General features: G+C 70.1%; 1 protein-coding gene across 5 annotated transcripts in view; it reads left to right on the top strand.

Moving 5' to 3' along the window:
- Positions 1-20,284, top strand: part of AATK (apoptosis associated tyrosine kinase) — a 28,500-nt gene that overhangs the window by 1,984 nt on the left and 6,232 nt on the right. For 2 of the 5 annotated variants that reach the window (XM_016143319.2, XM_036222616.1), the window contains 8 exons: positions 10,828-10,961; positions 13,578-13,698; positions 16,444-16,523; positions 16,951-17,069; positions 17,258-17,345; positions 17,943-18,076; positions 19,296-19,380; positions 19,459-19,580. In XM_016143319.2, the coding sequence (XP_015998805.2) occupies positions 10,828-10,961; positions 13,578-13,698; positions 16,444-16,523; positions 16,951-17,069; positions 17,258-17,345; positions 17,943-18,076; positions 19,296-19,380; positions 19,459-19,580 (883 nt within the window). Of the gene's footprint in view, positions 1-460; positions 484-10,827; positions 10,962-12,072; positions 12,882-13,577; positions 13,699-16,443; positions 16,524-16,950; positions 17,070-17,257; positions 17,346-17,942; positions 18,077-19,295; positions 19,381-19,458; positions 19,581-20,284 lie in introns of those variants that run through there. The other 3 variants (XM_036222617.1, XM_036222614.1, XM_036222615.1) reach the window with 3 other exon arrangements.

Here is a 20,284-nt window from a genome sequence, read left to right as displayed (position 1 = left end):
AGATGGCTCTTTTGAGGTTTGCTTGTGTCTGTGGGGGACCCTGCTGCGGGTCCACCAGACTCCGAGGGTAGGGGACGCTCGTGGTCACGGCCGAGTTTGCCTCTGTGTCACTTAGCAGTCAGGGGTGACCGAGGGGCCGAGCGCGGGGAGAGGGACCTCACCGCGCCAGTCCTCCAGGCGCGCTGCGCCCGGCGGTGGCAGCAGTGTGGAGAGCGGAGGGCGCTGGGCGTGAGGCTCTGGCCCTGGGCACACTCTGGAGTGCGGCCTGGGGCGGGGGCCCCCAGCGCCTGTCAGACGCAGTCTGGAGTGCGTGCTCCCGGGGCCGCCTCTGGGGTCCCGCTCTTCCCAGGATGTGGGTGACTCTGGGGCATTTCTTGACAGTCACAGCCCCCTGACCTCAGTGCTTTGTGGCCTTGGGCCAGTCACTCAACCCCTCTGAGACAGCCCTGCTGGGTGAAACCTCACTCCCTCTGGGGAGACCAGGTAGGTGGGGCGTAGAAGCCAAGAACTGAGGGGCGACGCGGGTGCCACGCGGGGGTCAGCAGCAGCTGGGCCCGGCCGGCGGAGCACAGGTGCTGTGTCCTCGGGGGAGTGTGGGTGCCTCTCCCGCGGTGGGGGCCGGGGGGGCCGGGGGAACCAAGGGGGCCGGGGGTACTGGGGGGGTAGTGTCGCGGCAGGTTGCCGTGCTTTCTGGGCAGAAGGTCTGGGGTGGGCACGGGGACACCGTCTCCCCCCGGCTTCTTCCCGAGGACACCCAGGTGGTGGGTCAGCCCTTTCCTGGCCTTGGGCCCCTGTCCGTCCACAAGGCGCCCGCCGCTGAGGGTCACGGGACAGCTAACGGGCCAGCGGTGTGGGGTTGATGGGCGGCACGTCCCCAGGCAGTGCAGATCAAGGCCGAGCCTGAGGCCAGGGCCACCCCTGATCAGTCAGCGGGCCTAGGAGTTTTGGGGGGGCTCGTGGACGACAAAGTGCTTCTGCTGTGCCCCTGCCTGAGGAGGGAGTTCCAGCCGGGCCTGGTCGCAGCTGGTGCATGAGCCGCTGCCCTTGGGGAGCTCGGCACCCAGAGGGCACCCCAGAAATGGGCTTGGGCGGGTCCAGGGTCCTGCTCCCTGGCAGGGGCCCTCAGACCTGGCGGCCCCCTGCTCGCTGCCCACGGGCCCGGGCGAGGGTGGAGGCTGTCCGGGCTCCTCCCAGAGCAGCTCGGGCTGGGGGCAGGAGCTGGCCCTTTGACCAGTGCCACCGCCCCTGCCCTTGCTCGAGAAAGGCTGGCCCGGGGGAAGCTGCGGCTGTTGCGTGGGTCTTGGGGTGCACGCTGGTGCGGGCCGGGGGCAGGTCCTGGTCCCCTCCGGGCAGGGGCCAAGGGGAGACAATGTCTTTGCATTCTGGCACCTTCTCCAGGAAGCCAGGCTCTGCCCGTCCCTCCATGGGCCCCCTGCACCCACACACATGTACAATGCCCACATGCCTGCACACGCATGTGAACATGCAGCAAATCCTCCAGCACACCTGCACCTCACACGCACGCACGCATGTACGACACCCCATCACACGTGTGCTCACACATGTGCAGCTGTGCACACGCCAGCTTAGGGCCTGCTTCTTGAAGTGTTTAGTCACCCCTTGGCGGTGGGCGGCCTCCCTCCAAGTGTGGCTGCCCCCCGCCCCACCCCCGCTCCCAGGCAGCCTGTCTGGGCCATCGCAGTGGGTGGTGTCCACGCCCAGTCCCTGCCTCCCTCAGCTGGGGCCAGGGACAGGGGGCCTCGTGCCCCAGGGCGAGAGTGGGGGTCTCCTGAGAGTCGCTCTGGGGTTAGACCAGCAGCTAGAGCCACGAGGGGGTGGCCGCCCAGAGCCAGGTGTGGGGGGCTTCCTGGGAGGACGGGGCCGCTCTCCGCCCCCAGCCCTGGCGCCCTGGGCTTGTCGTCATGAGGCCCGAGCCCCTGCTCCGCCCATGCCAGAGGAAGCGGCAGGGCCCAGGCACTGGGCAGTACGGGGCCACCTGTCCCAGGGTGTGCGAGGTGGGGCAGCAGGCGGCCTCACGGCGTGGCGTGGCGTGGCGTGGCGTGGCGTGGCCAGCCTGGCCTTGCTGGCTCCTGGCCAGGGTGTAGCGCCCCCTCCTCCCAAGGGCAGGCACTGCAGCTCCCACCGACTCAGGCCTGGGTGCCTCGGGCTGGCCGGGGCCAACCCGCGCACCCCAGCGAGCTGGACCAGGGGCAGGGGGCTCTGGGTCTGAGCCCCAGGCTCTGCCGAGCCACCCCTGCGCCAAGGCCAGCCTGGGAGACGCAGCCGGGTGGGGCCGAGGAGGCTGCCCTGAGTGCTCCTGGGGGGCGGAGCTGGGGAGGGTCCCACACGGCCTCACTCTCCCTCCCGCCACCTCGAAGTGCTTAGCATTGTGGCCAGGGCTGCGGACTCTGCGGCCGGTCCTTGGGGGCACGTCCAGCAGGGTGTCCTGGTGCCCCGTCGCGTCTTCCCTGACGCCGGGTCAGTGGCCTCAGGCTGGTAGCTTGAGACGGGCACCCCGGGAGCCGGCCAGCGCCACACGTGGACGCCCCCTGCTTCCTCTCCCTCACGCTGCTCCCCAGAGAGCCCGTGTCACGCCTCTGCCAGCGCACAGCGGAGTAAGCCGTCCTGTGTCCCCGGGAGGCTGCGGAAATGGTTTTGGCAGGAGGCAGGTGTCCCCAGGGGCTGTGTCTGGCCCCCAGATGAATGGCCTGGAGGAAGGGTCCGGCCCGGACCCCTGGGTGGTGGAGGGAGCCGTCCCAGCCCCTCGGCGGGCGCTGCTCCCAATGCCCCTCCCCAGCTGGCCTCACCCTGTCTGCCCTGCCCAATCTCCAGGGTGGAGCTGGGAGGTGAGGGTGTCCCGGTCACCTGCCCCAGCCCTGTCCCCGCAGTCCCATCCTCGGCTCGGCACGGCCCAGTCGGGGTGTGAAGAGGTTTGGAAGATTCTGGGCAGCGGCACAGCCTCCGGGCACAGCTGCCCCCAGGCCCCTGGGGTGGAGCCTGGGCAGCTGCGGAGGTGGGGCTGGCTGCACCCTGCCCAGAGCCTGGTTCCAGCGAGGAGGGTGGGCCTCAGTTTCCCCACCCGGCTGCGGTCAGGGCCAGACGAGAGCTTGGGGGAGTCAGCCGGGATGGGGGCCACCCACGACTGCGCCTGGCATGGTCCAGCCCCCGGGCAGGGGGCGCCTCGCAGATGGCCCAGGGGGCGCGGGTGTCTGCGCACGCGCATGTGGGCCGGGCGCGCGCCTCCGGGCCCGGAGCCTCGCTCAGCACAGCCAGCGCTCTGGTCCTGTCCCCTCAACCGTCCGGTCGTTTCTGCACCTGGCCTCAGAGAGTCCCAGGGCGGAGGGAGGAGGCTGGTCTTGCCCTGGACACGTTGGCTTCTGCCTCCGCCGCGGGGGGCTGCCCGGTGGCTGCTTGGGGTTCCGTTCCCCCGGCAGAAGCGTCTGCGTCAGGCGGCTTGGGCAAACCTTTGCCGAGAACCGCACAACCCCACACAGGCCCGGGGAGCTGGATCTGCCCCGCCGATGGCTTATGGGGGTGTGGGGCCCCCCTCCCGCTCGCCCTCCTGTCCCCAGAATCCCGCCACTTGCTCCCGCGGGGGGCTGGGGCGGGGGTGTCAGCGGCAGCCGTCGGGCGGCTCCGGGCCTGCCGACACCCCGGGCACGCCGCCCGCCGCCCCTGGCGCTTCACCCAGCGAGGCGCCCGCCGGTTGCACAGTTCCTTCCTGCATCAGATCCTGTTTGCATCACCCTCGGGCATGGCGGTCGGTGCCAGGATGTCCTCAGGTGCCTGGCCGCGGCCCCGCCCCAGGCCTGCGGTGCCCCCCCAAGCGTGAGCCCCCGCGGGCTGCACCGGCGCCCGGCAGCGTGGCTGGGGCACCAGATACCCTGGGGTGCGTGGGCCGGGCTGGGGCGGGGGGCCCGCTCAGACCTCCTGGCTGCTCCCATTGGCACTGCTGGCCAGCAGGGGCCGGGTGGGCACTCCGTCCTTTGAGACGGGTGGCATGGTGCCGTGGTGTTGGTGCGAGCCTCGGGCGAAGCTCCCCAGGGGCCTCCTGGAGCCGGGAGGGAAGGGGACAGCCTTCGGGGCCTTGGAGCCCGTGTGTGACCAGGTGCGTTCCGCGGTGGTGGAGATCGGGGCGGTGCTGGGCTGTGCTTGCGGCCGAGGGCCAGGTGTGTGGAGCGGACCAGCTGGCACTGACCCCCCCCCGGGCCGGGGGCATTCGAAGCAGCTCAGCCCCGGGGGTCTGGGAAGCCTCTCCTGCACGCGGGCAGGGCGGGCAAGCCGGGGGCCAGGACGGGGCGGTGGGCCCTGGCGGCTATGGGCACCGGGCACGTGGCCGGCGTCCTGGCCTGTGTTGTCGGCAGGAGAGGGGCCACTCGCCACCTGATCCCCCGCCCTAGGGAGGAGCTTCCGGGCAATTTCAAGGGCCAGAGGGTGTGGCAGGGAGTGCGGCCATCCCAGAGCTGTCTGCGACCCTCCCCACCTGGCCTGCCGTGTCCTGTTAGGGCGGGATGGGGTGTCTCGGGGTGGCCATGCTGGGGGACCCCTGGACTGTCGACGGTGGACGTGTCCCCTGTTTCAGGAGGGTCTGGGCGGCTCCCGACGGGCAGCGGGGAATGCTGTGGCGCCTGGGGGCGGAGAGGGAAGGGCCTCTGGGGAGAGGGCAGTGAGCCGGCAGGGGGCACCGCGGGCCTCCCGATCTGGCCTCGACGGGCGTCTGACGGCTCGAACGTCTTTTAAGTTGAGGTCAATTTTATTTGGTGTAAAAATAGCCACTTTAAAGCAAGCCACAGTCGTTTAGAGTTTTCACGTTTTTTAGCATTGTGCCCTCGCCCAGTTCCAGGATGTGCTGATCACCCCAGAAAGACTCGCCGTGCCCCCAGCCGTCGCACCCGACCCCGGCCCCCCGGGCCCTGGCGACCTGCCGGTGTGGACGCGCGTGGGCGGTGGCATGCGCCGAGCACCCGTGGGCTCGCCGTGGCGTCGGGCTCCACGTTTCTCCACGTCCTCACTGACCCCTGTTAAAGGTCACGGGGTCAGGTCACCCTCTGTTCTTCAGAGAAGCTGCCGGGCTGGGGAGTGGGCTGTGGCCTCCAAGCAGAATGGGGAACCCGAGGCACCGGGCGTTGAGGCTGGGGGTGCGTGCTGACCGGCCCTGCCCTCCCTCCATCCCGAGCGGTAGCTCCTGAGGGCCCTGCGCCTCGTCCCCCCGAGCGGGGCTTGGGTCTGGCCTGCTGGAGAGGGCAGTGAGGATGAATGGTCAGCAGTGTGGAGGGCTCAGAGAGGCGTGGGTGGGCAGTGCTTTTAGAAGGGGGTCCAGTCCAGGGTGACTAATGGCCCAGAAGCCGCAGACCCCCAGAGGCTGGGCGGGGTCCAGGTGGGGTGCAGGTCTGTAGCCTGGGCGGGGCGGGGGCTGGGAGGGGGCAAGAGGAATCCAGGGGCAGCCGAGGTCTCCCACCAGGGGCAGGACGGGCGGGGGCTGGGGAGCGTTTGCTCTGTGGGGTGGGGGTTGCCTGGTTGGGTTTGAGGTGCTTGCGGATACCCAAGGGAAGGGTAGGGGCCAGGTGGCCATCGGGGTCTCGCACCCCAGAGGGGCTGAGACCAGGGTACGAGCTGGATGGGGTCGGGCAGGGGGTGGAGGCCGAGCCCGGGGGAGGAACTCCAGCCCGGGACAGCGAGGGGCTGCCGATGGCCACCCTGGGGCCCGGGACGCGGCTCCGCCTGCCCCCCTTTCTGAGGTCGGGTGTGTTCACCGACCTCAGGACGGAGCCGGAGTCTCTGTCCCTCCGCCCGTCTGGTTCGGGCCACCTGTGCCTTCCATCTCGGTGTTCCATCGCTTCCCCGGAGAGGCCTAGCTGACCTTCGCCGGGCGGCCCCCCTGAGTGGGCTTCCGGTGGGGGTTAGGGATATACAGAGACCCGGTGACCCGGTGGAGACCCCCCAGACCCCTTGAGGCCAGGGCAGGATCTGGCTCCGTTCCGTGACGGGTCAGGTGTGGGCGATCGTGGAGTGTAATCGCGCACACCTGGCGGCAGACTCGGCGCTCCCGCAGAGGGCGAGAGCACAGGCAGCTGGGGAGCCCTAGGCGCCCGGATTTCTCCCGCCGCCCCCTGCGTTCAGGCTCCCAGACGGATCACTCGGTCGCAAGTGGCGGGGTCCAGGGCCCCACGTAGCTCGAGTCACTGTCCAGAGGCTGTCCGAACCTGCACCCGCCAGACCGTGGGCCGGCGGCACCCAGGGCCAGACACTGGCTTTGGACGGGCGCTTCCTCCTTCTGGGCCAACTTCGTTTACTTTCTGTGTTCCTGTTTTGGGGTCTTGAAGCATTTTGTCACCGCCTGCTGACTGTGTGGCCTGCACCGTAACGACACAGGCCCGTGACGAGTTCTCTGTGAACCATTTTCCTGGTTGGTTGTTGGGCTTGAATTTGGGGCTATTATTGAACGTGAATTTTTATGTCGAGCTTGTCGCTGCTCAGCGACTCGTTTCATTGCTTTTAGTTAAAACTCCTCCATTGAGAAGCCTGAGATTTACCGCTGTACCTCTAAGGTGCCCAAGTTCGACTTGCAGACGTCTGAAGCGCCTCAGGTGTGTGGGCTGAGGCGCGGCAGCTGGGTTCGCAGCCCGGCTCCGTGGGCGGCCTGCTGCCTGGGGGGCGCCCGGCGGGAGGGGGGGTGCGGCCCTGCTGGCCGCCCCGCCCCCGGCCCCGCCCCGGCCCCGCCCCCGGCTTTTCATTGGCCCGGCCGGTCGCTGTGGTCACAGCCGCAGAGGCAGGTCCCGCCGCAGAGGCAGGTCCCCTCACTGCGGCCCCGCGAGCTGTTTCAGTGGTCGTGGTGCTTCTGCCTCTGTGGGGGTCCCAGGACTTGTTGGCAGGTGGCTGCAGAGAGGGCGAGGGAGTTGAGGTGACCCAGACGCACCACTCACCCGATGCTTGCGCCACCTGCTGGTGGAAACAAGTCACCTGTACTTTTACCTGCTGGCACCTGGCTCTGTCCTGAGCTGCCCCCGAGAAACGCTCGGTCCCCTACTCCCGCCGCCAGGCAGAGCGCTCAGGCCTGGGTCTGCGGGCGGCTCACTGGACGAATCTGCGGGGCGCCGAGCGCACCCCCTTGCGGGACCCCACTCCATGCCGCTCCCAAACGGGAGCCCTTCAAGGAAGGGCCCTCGGCCCCCCGGCACCCTCCACTGCCTCAGGGGCACCGTGGGGACCTGTTCTCCCCAGAGGACCCCGGGCTGGCTCCGCAGTCCCCTCCAGCCTGAACAGCTTCTCTTCCCACTCACATCTGTCCCCTGGGGCCAGGGTGGTGGGTGTGGCTCAGGCCAGGTCCAGGAGAAGCTTCTGGAGAGGGCCTGCCACTCAGTGGGCTTTATTGTCCTGCAGGTGGGGGGCAGGGCAGGGGCGGTGTCCCAGAGCCGGCACCCAGCAGGTCTTCTGTGGGGTTGTGGGGTGTCCAGGGGGCAGGAGGGGCCAGGGACAGGGGACTCTAGGCCTCGGGGTCTGAAAAGAGGCTCCCCCGGCCCAGTGGCAGGGCCCTGAGGTGGCCCCGGGGGACAGCAGAGACGGTGCAAGAGTTGGGGTTCTGAGCATGTGTCAGAGCAGGGCGGGGCACTGCTCTCGGGAGGCCGCCTGTGGGGTTCCCCTCCAGAGCCAGCCCTGCGCACCCCCCCTTCCTTCCACAGCCCCTCTGGTTGGGCCCAAGGTTCACTGTGCTCTCGGCCACCCACTGGCCCTGTCCCCCTCCCTGCCCCCAGTTTCGCCCACAGAGCAGGACGGGGCACCCCGGGAGGCTGCGTCTGCGCCTGCGCCCGCGGCTCCCGTCTGCAGCTTCCGGTCCTGCGCCTTCGTGTGGCGAGGGGCACAGGCTCTCGCCTGCAAGGCCGCCCTTGCTGTGGGTGCCGCCCGAGGGCGAGCAGCCGCCTGGGGGGCGAGCCCCATGCCAGTGGGCTGCAGTGCCCACCCACCGCCGGGGCCACGAAGGGACAGGCCCCACACACAGGCCTCCCCGGAAGCAGACCCCAAGGGGACGAGCAGGGCCTTTCCCAGAGGAGGCTCGGTGGGCCGTGGGGGGCAGCAAGCGGGGAGTCAGGAGCAGGCCAGGCTGGGCCCGGACCCCCGACACCGGCCCGGTCAACGTTCGGGTGCCTTCGTAACCCCTCGGCCTGTTTTCTCTCTGGCAGAGGGGCCAGGAGGGTCCCTCCCGAGCAGGCTTGCTGAGGGGTCGGGCCGGGAGTGCGTGTGCACACGTGCTTCCGTGTGCGTGTGCAGGCCGTGTTGGCACAACAGGCACCAGGGCCCTGGCCTGTTCAGACCCCACTCTGACCTGGGAGGTTGCAGCCGGCAGGGCCGGCCGCGGGTGTCTGTCCGCGAGGGCGCAGGAAAGGGCTCAGGGGTGGAGAGCGGGCGGCGCCCTCAGCAGAGGGTGTCGAGGGTGTCGCTGCCTCCTGGGGGAGGCCCTGCTGCGCGACTCCAGCCCCGAGCCCACACGGGGGCCGTGGGTGGCAGGCCGCGCCCAGGGCTCCGGGGTCTGGGGCCGGGTGGTCTCTGCCGTGGGCCCGGGAGCTGACGTGTTCCGCAAAGCCGGAGGCCAGGTCCTTCTCCCTGAACCACTGTCCGGCTCTGCTTGCCTGTTCGGTCTCCGCTGCCCACCCCTGCGGACCCGCCTGTGGGGATGTGGGCTCTGGGGGACAGGGGAAGCCCACCCAGCGCCCTCTGCTGCTGAGTCTAGCGCATCATGCTCTGTGACCGGCGTCTGCCGGACGTCAGGAGGGGACCCACGGGAGGCCCACCCGGGACCAGCATTGCTGTGGAGGCCGAGCTGACCCCCTGAGGCAGGCCTGCCCGGCGGCGGGGCAGCCCCGAGGGTGGGCGGGCCGACCACGGGCTGTGCTCGCCGTTTTCTTCGAGAGCCTGGTGGGCCGGGAGACGGTCCGCAGACCGGCTCCTTGGCTCAGTGCATCCTACGCAGGAAGGGGCCAGGGTTCCTGGGCCAGCCAGGAGAGGGAGGTGCAGGCCTCCTGTGCTGAGTCGGCACCCAGTGGGTCACCATGGCAACGGCACATCCTGGGGGAGCCGGAGCGGGGAAGTGAGCGCGTTGTGGGCGGCCCCCATGTGGCGTCTGCTTTTCGGGTGAGTGCACGGGGTGGGGGTGTGGTTCTCGTGTGCACACACACGCATGCCCTGAGCCTTGCCTGCGGAGGCCCCGTGGGACCGCGGGACGTGGTCAGGGGTGCGGGGCACCCTGGGCACAAGTGTCCTCCAGGTGCGGGCTGAGCTGGCTTTTCCTGCCATGGTGACCCTGCCCTCTCGGCCCCTGCTCCACGGGCCCCTCTTCCCCGTGTGTGGGTGTGGGGAGCAGGTTTGGACACCGAGCGGGGAGCCCAGGCCGTGCTCGCCGTTTTTGCAGGCCTGCGGGCTCACCGCCTCCCGGCAGGCCTCCCGGGCAGCCCTGGCTGGCCGTGTAGTGCTGCAGGCCCAGGACAGAGGTGCCTCCGTCAGGTCAGCTGCACTGGCTCTGGCTGCCCCTCGCCCAGCCGAGGCTCCATCTCCTCCTGTCCAGTGGGGACAGGTGTGGCAGCCGCCTCCGTGGCCAGTTAGGGTCCAGAGTGGTCTGCTGAGATGAGCCCTGGCCCGGCCCAAGGCACCGGTGGGGGCCGTGCCGTGTCTGGCAATGGGGCGCTGAGGGGCCAGTGTCGGGAGTGAGGCCAGGGTGCTTGGTGAGCAGAGGAGGTGGGGGGCAGGCAGGGAACCACGACGGACAGACAGACGGACAGACAGCGGGCCGTGGGGAAGGGGCGTTCTTTGGGCCGGTGTGGAGAGACAGAAGGGCCAGGCCAGGGCTGGACCTACCCACCCCGTGTGCCCTTCCTGTCAGGGGACACGGTGCTGATCCTGCCACGCTGTCCTGGGGGCCCCGCTGGGGCATGGAGGCCACTCAGAGCCTTAATCTGAGGGCCGCGAGTATGTGTTCGGGGCCGTATCCTGCTGTCCTGGACACCTCGGGCTCCCCATCTGGCGAGCGTTAGCCACAAGGGGGCTCACATGGACCAGGTGCTGCAGAAGAGGGTCCCCTTGGTGGCAAGTTCGGCAAGGGGGCGACTTGGGAACGCCAGGCCACATGGAAGAGCTCACCACCGCCTGGCCAACACAGCAGCGCCCTGGGACAGCAGGGTCCCTGTCCTCAGAGGCCGGACAGGCCTTATGCCGCACGGCCCTGTCTCCCAGCTGCCTAGAGGCTGGCGTGGGGCTGACGGACAGCGCCAGCCACGAAACCTTCCCACCCAGCAGGGCTGAGCGCAAGCCCCCCCGCCCCGCCCCGGGACCCCTGGGGCCCCCGGGGATCTCAGCCTTCCCCAGTGCCATCCCTGTAGCTTCGGCAATGATGACAGTCCCTGTGGCAGGATCCAGAGGGGCGAGGCGGGGTGACCAGAATCTGAGAGAGACCTGGGGGGGTCCCCCACATTTCTGAGACCCTGATCTTGCAGAGGGGTGTCTGTGAACCCCCACAATGAGGAGGTGGGCAGGCTCAGCTGCGATGTCAACCCTATGTCCTCCGGGTGAGGACAGAGCGGCGCCCAGTGGCTGGACACGGGACTGCAGGCTTGGCCGCCGCGGCCGCCCCGTGCGCCCACCTGCTCTGGGCCTGGCAGCGTCTCTGCAGGTGTGGGGTCTCGGAGCAAGGGCGGCGCTTCCGAGGCTGGCCCAGGGGTCCGGGACGGGGGAGCCTGGGCCGGGGCGTGGCCGGCCCGCAGCACCGCTGGGGGGCTGGGCGCAGGTGGGGGTGGCCGCAGAAGCCGCCGGCCCGCCCGTGACTGCGCTCTCCCTCGGCAGACGGCGCCCCGCTCGGCGAGCCCTCCTGGTCGTCCTCCCTGGCCGTGGTGGCGGTGTCCTTCTCCGGCCTCTTCTCTCTCGTCGCCCTCATGCTGGCCTGCCTGTGCTGTAAGAAGGGCGGCGTCGGGTTCAAGGTGAGGCCGGGGGGCCCGGGGGCCGAGCGCCCCTCTCTCCTGGGCCACCTGGGGACCATATAAGCCCAGGCCCAGAACCCCACAGCCCCCGCTCTGGGGCTGCCCACAGGAGAGGCCTGGGCCCTCAGGGACCCCGGCCCGCTGCCTTCGCCTTTCGGGGTTCCCCTGCGGGGTCACGGCCTCATGCTGTCTGTCCCGGCTCAGGGTCGGGCCTTGCAGGGGGTGTGGGAGGGGCCTCGCCCCCCCCCAGCCCCTGACTTCCCAGCAGAGGGGAAGGAGGGCGGACACACTTTGCAGCCCCCAAACCAGCCCGCCGTCTGGAGCCGCCTGGCGTTGGGCCCGATGAGGGAAGGGCTGCGTGTGGCACTCGGTGCCGGGGCCACCGTGGGCAGCAGGGCGTGTGTGGCTTCAGCGGGCTGTTCTGCCCACGGCCGCGCTCCATGGGGCGGAGTCCCCAGCTGTGCTCCTGGGCCACGTTGTAGGGCCGAGCCCCCTCCTAAGGGCAGCAGCGAGGGTGCCCCTTGGGGTGCTGCTCCCCCTTCTTGCTAGCCCCACACTCCCGGCCCTCAGCAGGTGGAGAGCTGGGAGCCGAGCGCCCCACCCAGAGGCCCAGCGGCCGTGGGCGAGTTCCTGCTGACTTGGCACATAACGCGGGCTGTGGCCGTCCCCGTGGGCCCATGGCCAGCCCTGCCTTGGGCTGGAGGTCAGGTTCCCGGCCTGGCGGGGTCGGGAGGGGGGGCCGGCTGGTGGCCTGGCTCAGCACCCCAGGGGCTCTCCGTGCTAGGCGGCACGCACCCCAGGCATTAGAGGAGTCGTACCTCATGGCATCTCATGGAGAGGCAGGGTGGGGGGAGCTGGTACCTGCCTGGTGAGCACAAGGGACCCATGTGGGCCTTTACCAGCCCGCATCTGGAGGCTCGGCCATCCTCCCAGAACCCCGAGGGGCCCTGGCCGGTGCCCCAGCCGCAGGCTGAGAATGCGTCGGGCCCGCCGGCCTGCAGGCCCTCGGGGGGCTGGGCCAGGCCACACTGCTGTCATTTCCCGGAGGACCCTGGGCCTGGGGCCAGAGTGGGAGGTTTGGGGGATGGGCCGGGGCGGGGCCCAGGGTGGGGCTGGTGGGCACCGTGTAAGGCGAATCCTCCTGGAGCAAGGCCTGACGGCCACCAGCCCTCCTCCCCAGCCGCTTCACCTCCCAGGGACCATGGTGTGGGCGCAGAGCGGGGCCAGCGCTCCCCGGGGGCGGGCCTGCCTGCACAGCGGGCTCCCCGTCCTGGAGCGGTGGGGGGGGCAGGGCCCAGGCCGTGCTGCTGGCACTGTCCTTCCTGGTCGCCCGCTGTGCTGGCAAAGTCTGGCTGGCCTCTGAGGGGCACCTGCAGGTAACGGGCTGGGGCCAGGGCCAGACCCCGGGGGCTGGCAGGGACCCGCGCCTTCCAGAGGTGCCTGGGGGAGGGGCGTCCCCACAGGTGCCAGCACCCCCCCCCCAGGTTCTGACCATTCTGGGCACAGACCAGGACCAGCTAGGGAGGGGGCTTTTGGTCTCCCTCTTGCAGCTGAGAAAGTTGGGGCCGAGAGAAAGAAGGGTCCCCCGGTCTCATAGCACCGGGCCAGCGGGGATCCCAGGCCTCCTGGCTCCCAGTCGCACGCCTGCCCCACCAGCTCCGGGCTCCAGGGTGGGCGGGGCCAGCTCTCGGCACAGGTGTCACTGCTGCAGCAGGTGGCTTCCGTCTGGTCCAGCCTCCTCCCCTCCTCGGGGCTGCACTCTGGTCCCAGGGGCAGGGGCGGCTCTTCCTGAGACAGACAGGCGTGGCCTGCCAGGTGGGGCCCAGCCCCGGGCTGCCCTGTGCAGGCTGTAAGGAGCCGGGAGTGGACTGTGGCCCGCCGGGGTCAAGGTCCAGGGCGGCCTGCAGGCAGATGCCGGTGGTAGGTGGCTGGGTGCCGGGCTGTGGGTGACGATGGGGGTGGGCTCCCTGCCCCAGGCGCTCAGATGCTGCTTCTCCCGGAGGGGCGGGGGGTGCTTAGCTGCTTGTCCACTGGGACAGGGTGGGGTGGGGTGACAGAGCCTCTTCTCCACTACACAGCCTTGATCCTGAGGCAAGTCCCCATGACGGGCAGGGCTGCGAGGGGCCAGGCGAGGGTGGCCGAGAGGCACTGGGAGCTGACTCTGGTCGGGCAGGGGCAGCTGGCCTCCACCCCCACCCTGTCCCCTGCCTGTGTGGGGCCAGCGCCACCCGCCCAGCCTGAACCTGGCAGGGGCAGGTGGGGTGAGCTGAGGTCTGAAGGGGGGGGGCGCTGCTGCCCTGGGGCTCGTGGCCCAGCCCTGAGGCTCTGCCCCGCTCACTCAACATGACACAGACGGGGGCCCTCCCAGGGCAGCTGGTGTCCCTGGGGACAGGGTGGGGGCAGGAGGGGTCTGCCCTCTGCCATCTGGTCAGATGGGCAAGGGGGCAGCCAGCGGGGGTGCCAGCAGAGGGCGGGGGCTCCACCCCCAGCTCCAGGGCAGAGAAAGGCTGTGCAGAGCCTGGCCCGGCCCCTGTGCCGCCCCGCCCCGCCCCCTGTCCCCTGCCCCTCCCGTCCCTGGGGCTCACCACCGTCGCCCCTGTCGCCCGCCCGGCCCAGGAGCTTGAGAATGCCGAGGGGGAGGAGTACCCGGCGGCCGCCACTCAGAACGGGCCGGACGTGTACGTGCTGCCGCTCACCGAAGTCTCGCTGCCCATGGCCAGGCAGCCCGGGCGCTCAGGTGAGCCGTGCGGCCTGGGACGCGGCAGCCAGTGCTGCGGGGGCCTGGTGGGCTGGGGGGCTGCTGCGCGGCCCCCCCTCTGCTAGGTCCTGGGGCGCCGTGAGCAGGCTTGGGGACAGCCCCGCGCCCATCATGTCCCCGGCCTGGGGATGCTGAGTGGGGGTGGTGACAAGCACAGGGCAGGGTGCCCCCTCCGGTCCCGGGTAGGTCAGCCGCGAGCCGCGAGGCAGGGCGTCTCTGCTGCCCCCGAGACAGACGCCTGACCCCAGACCCCGCCTTGGCGCCGGCTGGACGCAAGGGGACATGGGCCCCATTGTGCCAGTGGGCGGGGCCTCGCGCTTGTGAGGGGGCTCTCGGGGCTCCCCCTGTGGGCAGCCGTGAATGGGCCTTTCATGCAGGCCGGGGTTCGGGGGCCGGCGGCCGGTGCAGGCAGGTGCCAGCAGGGCTTCTTCCTGGGGCTCCCTTGACATGTCTCCCAGTGAGCCCCATCCCAGGGTCCCCCCACCATGCCGACCACCCACGGGGCAGGGGTGGGGCAAAGCCCGAGCCCCCTCCGCTCTTGCGGGAGCACTGAGGGGGTGTCAGGCCCTGCGGGGCTCTGCTGCCACCAAGGCCCCTTACTGAGGCAGAGCAAAAGCTCGCCCACCTGCTTCTGCTCCAGGCCCCGCCCCCGGAGCCTCGCCTTCCTCAGGGGCAGGGCCCCAAGGCGCTCATCTGCGCCCAGAGTGGACGTAGGGGGCCATTGGCTGCCAACTCCAGCACTTGGGGCTCTATAGGTGTCACCACCACCTCCACCCCCCGCCGGTGTCTCATTGCCACCAGGTGTCACCAGGGCTGGGGTTCACGTGCCCATGCACATCTGTGGACTGGCCCAGAGGAACACCCCACAAAACCCTGAAGGCAGGCTCTCTGACCCTCCTGGGTGGCCGTGGGGATCTCTGGGACTGTCCTGCCACTGCTGGACACTGGAAGCTGGTGGGGAGCCAGGGGCCACCCCAGGGGACACTGCCCCAGGCCTGGGCCTGTCACGCCCCAGGGAGGAGTGTGTGCCTGGGACCCCGAAGAGCCTTTGAGACCCAGGGTTTCAGGCCAGCCGCAGCGTAGGGACAGTAAGGCTCTGGCTGGAAATGCCTGGGGGCCTCGCCTGGGCCTGCAAGCCTCCCCGGACACCTCCCCTTTCTGGACCAGCCCCCCAACTTGTCCGGTCTCACTGCGATGACAAGATGCCCTTTAGTGAGACCCACCAGGGGACCTGAAGAGAGGCAGGTGTATCGCTCACAGGCCGCACGCCCGGGCCATGTGGGGAGGTCGCGGACGGGGATGCAGCGTGGGGGCCTGGGGTGCTGCCTTTATTGTGGTGGAGGGTGGGGGCTCACCCCTTAACGGTGAATTTAAAACATAAGAGTGAGAATTCAAAGCTCGAGAAAAGAAAAAACCCAAGTGGCCCAAACTGTTAGTTACTGAAATTAACCAAGAACACAGGGGCCCCGGCGGGGGTAGGGCGGGCGCCCCATCTGATTTCAGGGCTTCGGCCACGTGCCGCTGCGTGCTTGTTTGAGATCCCTGTCCTTGAAGTGGACGCCGAGGCAACTGGAGTTCGTCAGGCACTTGCATCACCAAGAAACGAAACAAAATACCCTCAAAACACACAAAACGAATGTCAGGGCTTACGTGACACCCAGCTTCTCCCGCCCCCGGGAAACCGTCCCCAGGCTGAGGGACAGGGACCCAGGAGGGAGATTGCCTGTGTTCTCCATTTTTCCAGCTCTGGTCTCACTTTTCTGCAGGGTCCCCTGCTTCCAGGGAGAGGGAGAGATTTGGGGTGACTCTGGGAGGGCAGCCCACCTGCAGGTCGAGGGTGAGGGACCGGGCTTTGGGTACCACCCCTCCAGACTGCAGGGGGGATGGCACAGCCAGGCCCGCCGTCCTCGGGCAGCCCCGGCCCCCCGCCTCCCACGCAGAGGGGGCTCTCCTGTCGGGCTGGCCGTTGGCACACTCCCGCCTCCCTCCCTGCCCAGTGTCCACCCTCGGGCCCGCAGAGGCTGCTCTGGGAGCCCCCAGGCTGGAGAGCGGGCCAGCAGGCTGGGGCCCAGGGGAGGAGCCCCAGGAGTCAAGGCCCAGTGAGACCCCCCCTAAATCCTGCGCAGAATCGAAGTCGACATGCCCCGTGCCCTCTGGGCACTGGCGTGGGAGCAGAATTCGGGGAATCCCTCGGGCACAAGAGGGGTGAGTGGGCTCCGACGCCCTGGCCTCCCCCTGCTGACCTCGCCAGCTGGCCCCAGGGAGAATGGGCCCAGTGTGTCCCGCGCAGGCTGTGCCAAGCGGCCCCTGACAAAGGCGCCTTTGGCGTGCCTGGCGCTGGAATGCCAGCCTGCGGCAGCATGAGGGGACGGGCTGCCCCGGTGGCCTCCTCCCCGTGGCTCGGCCCCGGCCACACTGCAGGCCTGCACTGCGCGAGCACGGTCCAGCTCCAGGCCCCGCCGTCCCCAGCCTGACTTGTCCCTGTAGCTTGGGACAGACCCACCCAGAAGGATGCCTGGGTGAACGTGCAGGTCCACGGTGCCCCTGGGTGGCAGGCACCCTGTTCCTGATAGTGGCCCCCAGGTGTGGCCTCAGCTCCGGGGGGCTCAGGTCAGCTCCCCAGAAGAGGTCAAGTGGGCAGCCCCTGGAGGGGCCTGATGGGGGAGGCGAGGGGCCGACGGCAGAGGCTGGGCTGCGGGCCCTGAGGCCGGCGCCTTGTTACAGTGCAGCTGCTCAAGTCCGCAGACCTGGGCCGGCACAGCCTCCTGTACCTGGAGGAGATCGGCCGTGGCTGGTTCGGCAAGGTGAGTTCCGGCCCCCGGGGGCGGGGCTGGCTTCGTGGGCCCCTCTCTTGCCTGCTTCTCCTGGGAGCTGACCTAGCCTGGGGTCCCCTCTCCATGTCCCCACCCTGCTGAGCCCCTTCCTGGGGACCACAAGGTCTGCAGCCCCTTCTCTGCTGTCCTGGGATCCAGTGCTGGGGGTGGGGGGGGGGCTGCGGGCGGGAATGGGAGGGAGCAGCTCATTGTCCTGGCTTCTCCCCGACCCCCTGCCTGGGCAGGGCAGCCGGGTCCCTCCTCACTGTGGACCCCGGAGAGTGCCCGGAACAGTAAAAGACAGACTACGACAGCTGGGGCGGGCGGCGGGGCGCCCCCGGGAGGGGTCCGGAACCTGCTCCGCGCGGGAGCGGAGCCTGTGGGGGGTGGGGGTGCCGACGTGTGCCCGCCCCTGCAGGTGTTCCTGGGCGAGGTGAACTCGGGCATCGGCAGTACCCAGGTGGTGGTCAAGGAGCTGAAGGCCAGTGCCAGCGTGCACGAGCAGATGCAGTTCCTGGAGGAGGCGCAGCCCTACAGGTGGGTGGCGCCTGGGGCAGGCGGGCTGGAGGAGGTGGGCAAAGGGCCGGGCCAGGAGTGGGGGCCGTGCTGGACAGGGGGCCCTGTGGTCCCAGGCAAGCTTGGTGCGGCCCCTCCCTCCCAGACCCTTCTGGTCCGCCCGCCCCTGCTGCCCATGTGTGAGTCGGGCGGCCTGTTGGCTCCTACAGGGCCCTACAGCACGGCAACCTGCTCCAGTGCCTGGCCCAGTGTGCCGAGGTGACGCCCTACCTGCTGGTCATGGAGTCCTGCCCCATGGTGAGTCGCCCGCTGCCTGGCCCTGCGTCTGCCCCGAGCTTCGGTGCTGGGCGGTTTGGGCCCAGCCTCCAGGCCGAGAGGACTTTGCTGAGCCAGGCAGCCCTCGTCCCCACTCTGTGGGCCTCACATTCCCGCATAAAGTGGGGCCTGGGGGGGGCCTGTGCCGCACCATCTTCCAGAACCACTGTGCCTGCCGCGTCTCCAGGGCCCCTTCCTGCACACACAGCTCCAGCCCGGAGCGGAGCCGCCCACCATCGGGTCGCTGGAGCACGCGGGCCCCGGGGCCGCCTCCTGGCCTTCTGGCCTCCTGGCCGCAGCCCTGGCCGTGAGGCGTCCCCAGGACAGCTGGGCTCCCCCTAGAGCTGGCCGTGACCCTCTGGTCGCCTGCCCCAGGGGGCTGCCTGGGTCTGTGGGCGGTGTGGAGACAGCGCCCCTGCCTGCTGGTCACCCTGCAGAGCCAGTCCCCGGGGGTGACGCAGCGGCCCCGCGGGGTGCCTGGCAGGACCCCCAGTTCGCCCTGGGGAGGAAGGGCTGGGGGGTGGGTCTGCACGGCGCCCACTCCCCGCCTGCTGGTGACGCTGCTGCCCCTGTCGGCAGGGGGACCTCAAGGGCTACCTGCGGAGCTGCCGGGCAGCGGAGCCCCTGGCCCCCGACCCCGTCACCCTGCAGCGCATGGCCTGCGAGGTGTCCTGCGGCGTCCTGCACCTGCACCGCAACAACTACGTGCACAGGTGAGGGCGGCAGGTGAGGGTGGGGCCGGGAGCCCCGCGCCTCCCGAGCTCCCTGTGGGCCGCTTGCCGGCCGGCGGGGTCCACCCGTAGGGACAACGTGTAAAGGCGTTTTATTAAATGGAAAATGGGCAGGTGGGGGTCGAACCCTCCTCTGCAGGACGGTTAAGCGAAGTGACTGTCTTCCGTCCGAGCTGGCCTGGGCGGGCACACGGTAGGGCCTGAGGCCCGTCCTGTCCCAGAGGCCCTCGGCGCCCCTGCCCCGCGCCTGCCCCCCGTGGCTCCATGCCAGCCTGCTCTCCTGCCCGCCTCAGGCGGGGGAGGGGAGGGACAGCCCTGTCCTGTTTCCCACCCTGGCCCCTGGAGCCAGAAGGACGGGCCCGGGCGCCCAGCGTAGGGGAAGGTGCCCGAAGAAGTGGCCATGGACGTGGCCCCGCCAGCCCCGGACGCCTCACGGGCCGTCCTCCCCAACAATATCCTGGTGCTGAGTGATTACACACGCAACTCCAGCATCAGTGATTTTGTTGAAGAGGGCAGCTGCCAGCCTCCCGACCTGCCCGCCGAGCCCCCGGCCCCCAGCGCCAGCACCCCCGGGCGCAGGCTTGTCTGTGGCCCCTGGCCCCACGATTGTCCGGGCAGGGGAGAAGCCAGAAGCCAAGACCCACAGTGGGTTGGAGGTGGGGTGGGGGGTCACCACACTGCTAGAGACAGACGCTCCACAGCCCCGCCCCCCAGGGACCCGCGTGGGCAGGGCAGGACCCCCTGGGACGCTCGGGACCTGTTTCCCGTTGATGCCTCCCTCCTGGGGGGCTGCGGTGGAGGCGCCGTGCTTGCGAAGAAAGTTGGCAGTGTCCCCGGGCTGGCCAGCCCCCAAGGGGCGGGTATGAGGAGAACTGGGGAGGGGGCGGGGGCTAGGGGAGGGGGTTCCAGTGATGGCTGGGCCCCGCCCCTGCTGGGGGCCCCGGGCATGTTCCGCACCCCTCTGGGCCTCACTTCCCTCATCTGCGTTGTGCCGTTTGAGACCCTGTCCACGTGGGCCCTCCCAAGAGCCCAGTGCTGGGCGAGGGGCTTGAGCTCTGGGCAGGGGGTGGCGGGCGGCTTCTCCAATGCCCTTTCCTGTCTGCCCACTGAGCCGAGCCCCGTGACGAGTGGTCCGGCCTGCCCGGTGCCCCGGGCGCCTCCAGCTGGGCCCCGCTGGCTGACCGCCCCCTCCCGCCCCCAGTGACCTGGCCTTGAGGAACTGCCTGCTCACGGCCGACCTGACGGTGAAGATCGGTGACTACGGCCTGTCTCACGGCAAATACCGAGTGAGTGGGCTGGGCGGGCCGGAGGGGCAGGGCGGGCGGCCTGGGCCCTGGCGGGTGACGCCGTCCCACGTGCCGCAGGAGGACTACTTCGTGACCGCCGACCAGCTGTGGGTGCCGCTGCGCTGGATCGCCCCAGAGCTGGTGGACGAGGTGCACAGCAACCTGCTGGTGGTGGACCAGACCAAGGCCAGCAACGTGTGGTGAGCCCGGCCCCGGGTCGGCCGCTGCCCCGCCTGCCACCATCGGCCCACGTGGCCGCCCAGCCCCTGTGACACACGGCCTGCCGGGGGCGGGGTGCTGGGCGCGCCTCCCTGCCCACTTCCTGGGTTGAGGGCACGCAGCCTGGCTGCTCGGAGAAAGGCCGTGCGTGTGAGGACGTGCGCGTCTGTCCAGCCTCATCGCTGTGTAGGAGGCGGCCAAACGGGGCCCCCAGCGGGGTCATGGGGGTGCGGGAGTCACGTGTAGCTGCCGGCGCCAGGCCCAGGGTGGCTGGGCTGACATCGCGGACCACATGGAGGGAGCACATGCTGGGGATGCAGAGCCCTCCAGAGTGACAGCAGGCCAGACTGACGAGAGGGGGCCTCACGGGGTACCCGTTCCATGCTGAGGGCCCAATAGGGGCTGGGGACCCCCCACGACTGCAGCCCGGGGACCGAGCTGGGCGGAGTGGGCATCCAGGCCCAGTGCTGCAGCCTCTGAGGGCCTGGGTCCGAGGCGGCGATAGAGTTGAGAGGCACGAGGGACATTTCTCCCATGGTGGTCAGGCCGTGCCTTGACCGGCTTCTGCTTCCCCCTCCCCCGCTCCCAGCCCCCAGGCCTTGGTCTGGCCTCCCCTCTGCTCCTGACGACTGCTCAGATCCCGGGTCCACAGACCAGCCCAGCCCCCCTGCTGAGGCCCCCCCCC

This window comes from Rousettus aegyptiacus, unplaced genomic scaffold (genome assembly GCF_014176215.1).
Source record: "Rousettus aegyptiacus isolate mRouAeg1 unplaced genomic scaffold, mRouAeg1.p scaffold_m13_p_6, whole genome shotgun sequence".
In the NCBI taxonomy this organism is placed as follows: domain Eukaryota; kingdom Metazoa; phylum Chordata; class Mammalia; order Chiroptera; family Pteropodidae; genus Rousettus; species Rousettus aegyptiacus.
Note: the sequence above shows the minus strand (reverse complement) of the source record. Positions and strands in the feature narration are given on the sequence as shown.